This window comes from Austrofundulus limnaeus, unplaced genomic scaffold (assembly GCF_001266775.1).
Source record: "Austrofundulus limnaeus strain Quisiro unplaced genomic scaffold, Austrofundulus_limnaeus-1.0 Scaffold635, whole genome shotgun sequence".
NCBI classification, from domain to species: Eukaryota; Metazoa; Chordata; class Actinopteri; order Cyprinodontiformes; family Rivulidae; genus Austrofundulus; species Austrofundulus limnaeus.
Window position 1 is genome coordinate 14399 of NW_013953037.1, and position 1199 is coordinate 15597.

Below are 1199 nucleotides of genomic sequence, written 5' to 3' on the forward strand. Positions count from 1 at the left end.
AAGTAGCAGCAGGACAGCCAGATGCTAAAAGTATCAAAACGGTTGTGAGTAAATAAAAGTACCAAAAGTTTAGTTAATATTAAAAACTAGCAAACATAAAGCTGAATAAGAAAAATGCTTTCTACAAGTAGCTAAAGGCTAGCTTGCAGTCAAGTAGCAACAGGACAGCTAGAAGCTAAGCGTAGTTAAGGTTAGCTAAAAGAATCATAATGCTAGTTAACAGGTGAAAGTGGCTAAAGGTTAGCTAAAAGCTAAACAGAAGGTGTCTGCTGGAGCCAACTAAATGTTTATTTTATTTCAGCTGATGTTTAAGTTCTTTAAAGTTCTGACGMGAGGCTGTTTTCTGTTCCAGGCTCGCCCCGCGGCGTCAGAGAGAACCCAGGTTCTGGTTCTGGGTCTGGACGGATCCGGTAAGACCAGTCTGCTGCACTGTTTCTCCGGCAGCGGTCTGGAGCAGGAAGTGGCGCCGACGCGGGGCTTCAACGCCGTCTCCATCAGCCGAGACGACCTGAACGTGGAGTTTCTGGAAAGTGGGTCCGGTTCTGGTTCAGTCGGTCGGTTCTGGTCCCTGTAGAACCGAAGCTGGTCTTTACCTGGTTTCTTTGTGTTTCAGTCGGCGGTCAGGAGGACCTGCGGCCCTTCTGGCAGCGCTACCTGTCCAAAGCTCTGCTGCTGGTCTTCGTGGTCGACTCGTCCGACCCGAAACGTTTCCCGGAGGCCAAGAAGCATTTACAGCAGCTGCTGACCTTTGACCCCCGCCTGCCCCTCATGGTTCTGGTCAACAAACAGGTAAAAGTTCTTCTTCGAAACACAGAAACGAGGTGAACGCAGACTGAAGAGACCCGGCTTCATCCGGACCCGTCTTCTGGTTCCAGGACCTCCCGGGCTCCTGCGGCATCACGGACCTCTACGACGCCCTGTCCCTGTCCGAGGTCGGGGACAGGAAGCTCTTCCTGATCGGGTCGCACGTGAGGAAAGGGGAGGCGGAGCTGAGCTCGGGCGTTCGGGACGCCCGGGACATGATCGTCCAGATGGTCCGCGACGGCAGATGAGACGGATAAATCATCGGTTCTGATCCGATCTTATTATTTCACCACGCCGCCGCTACTTTGAAACAACTTTATTTGTTCAAACAGAACGATTTTTGTTTTTTGACAGTTTCATTTCAGCACCAAAATGTTACATTTTCAGCTTTAAAG

The 1199-nt window shown here is 50.5% G+C and overlaps 1 protein-coding gene across 1 annotated transcript in view; it reads left to right on the forward strand.

The window, feature by feature from the left end:
* arl9 (ADP-ribosylation factor-like 9) overlaps window positions 1-1139 on the forward strand; it is a gene marked incomplete at its 5' end in the record, with an annotated part of 5526 nt that extends 4387 nt beyond the window's left edge. The window contains 3 exon segments of the mRNA XM_014027320.1: window positions 353-530; window positions 614-789; window positions 876-1139. Coding sequence (XP_013882774.1) covers window positions 353-530; window positions 614-789; window positions 876-1052 — 531 coding nt within the window. The 3' untranslated portion in view covers window positions 1053-1139.
* Window positions 1140-1199: the final 60 nt, after the last annotated feature.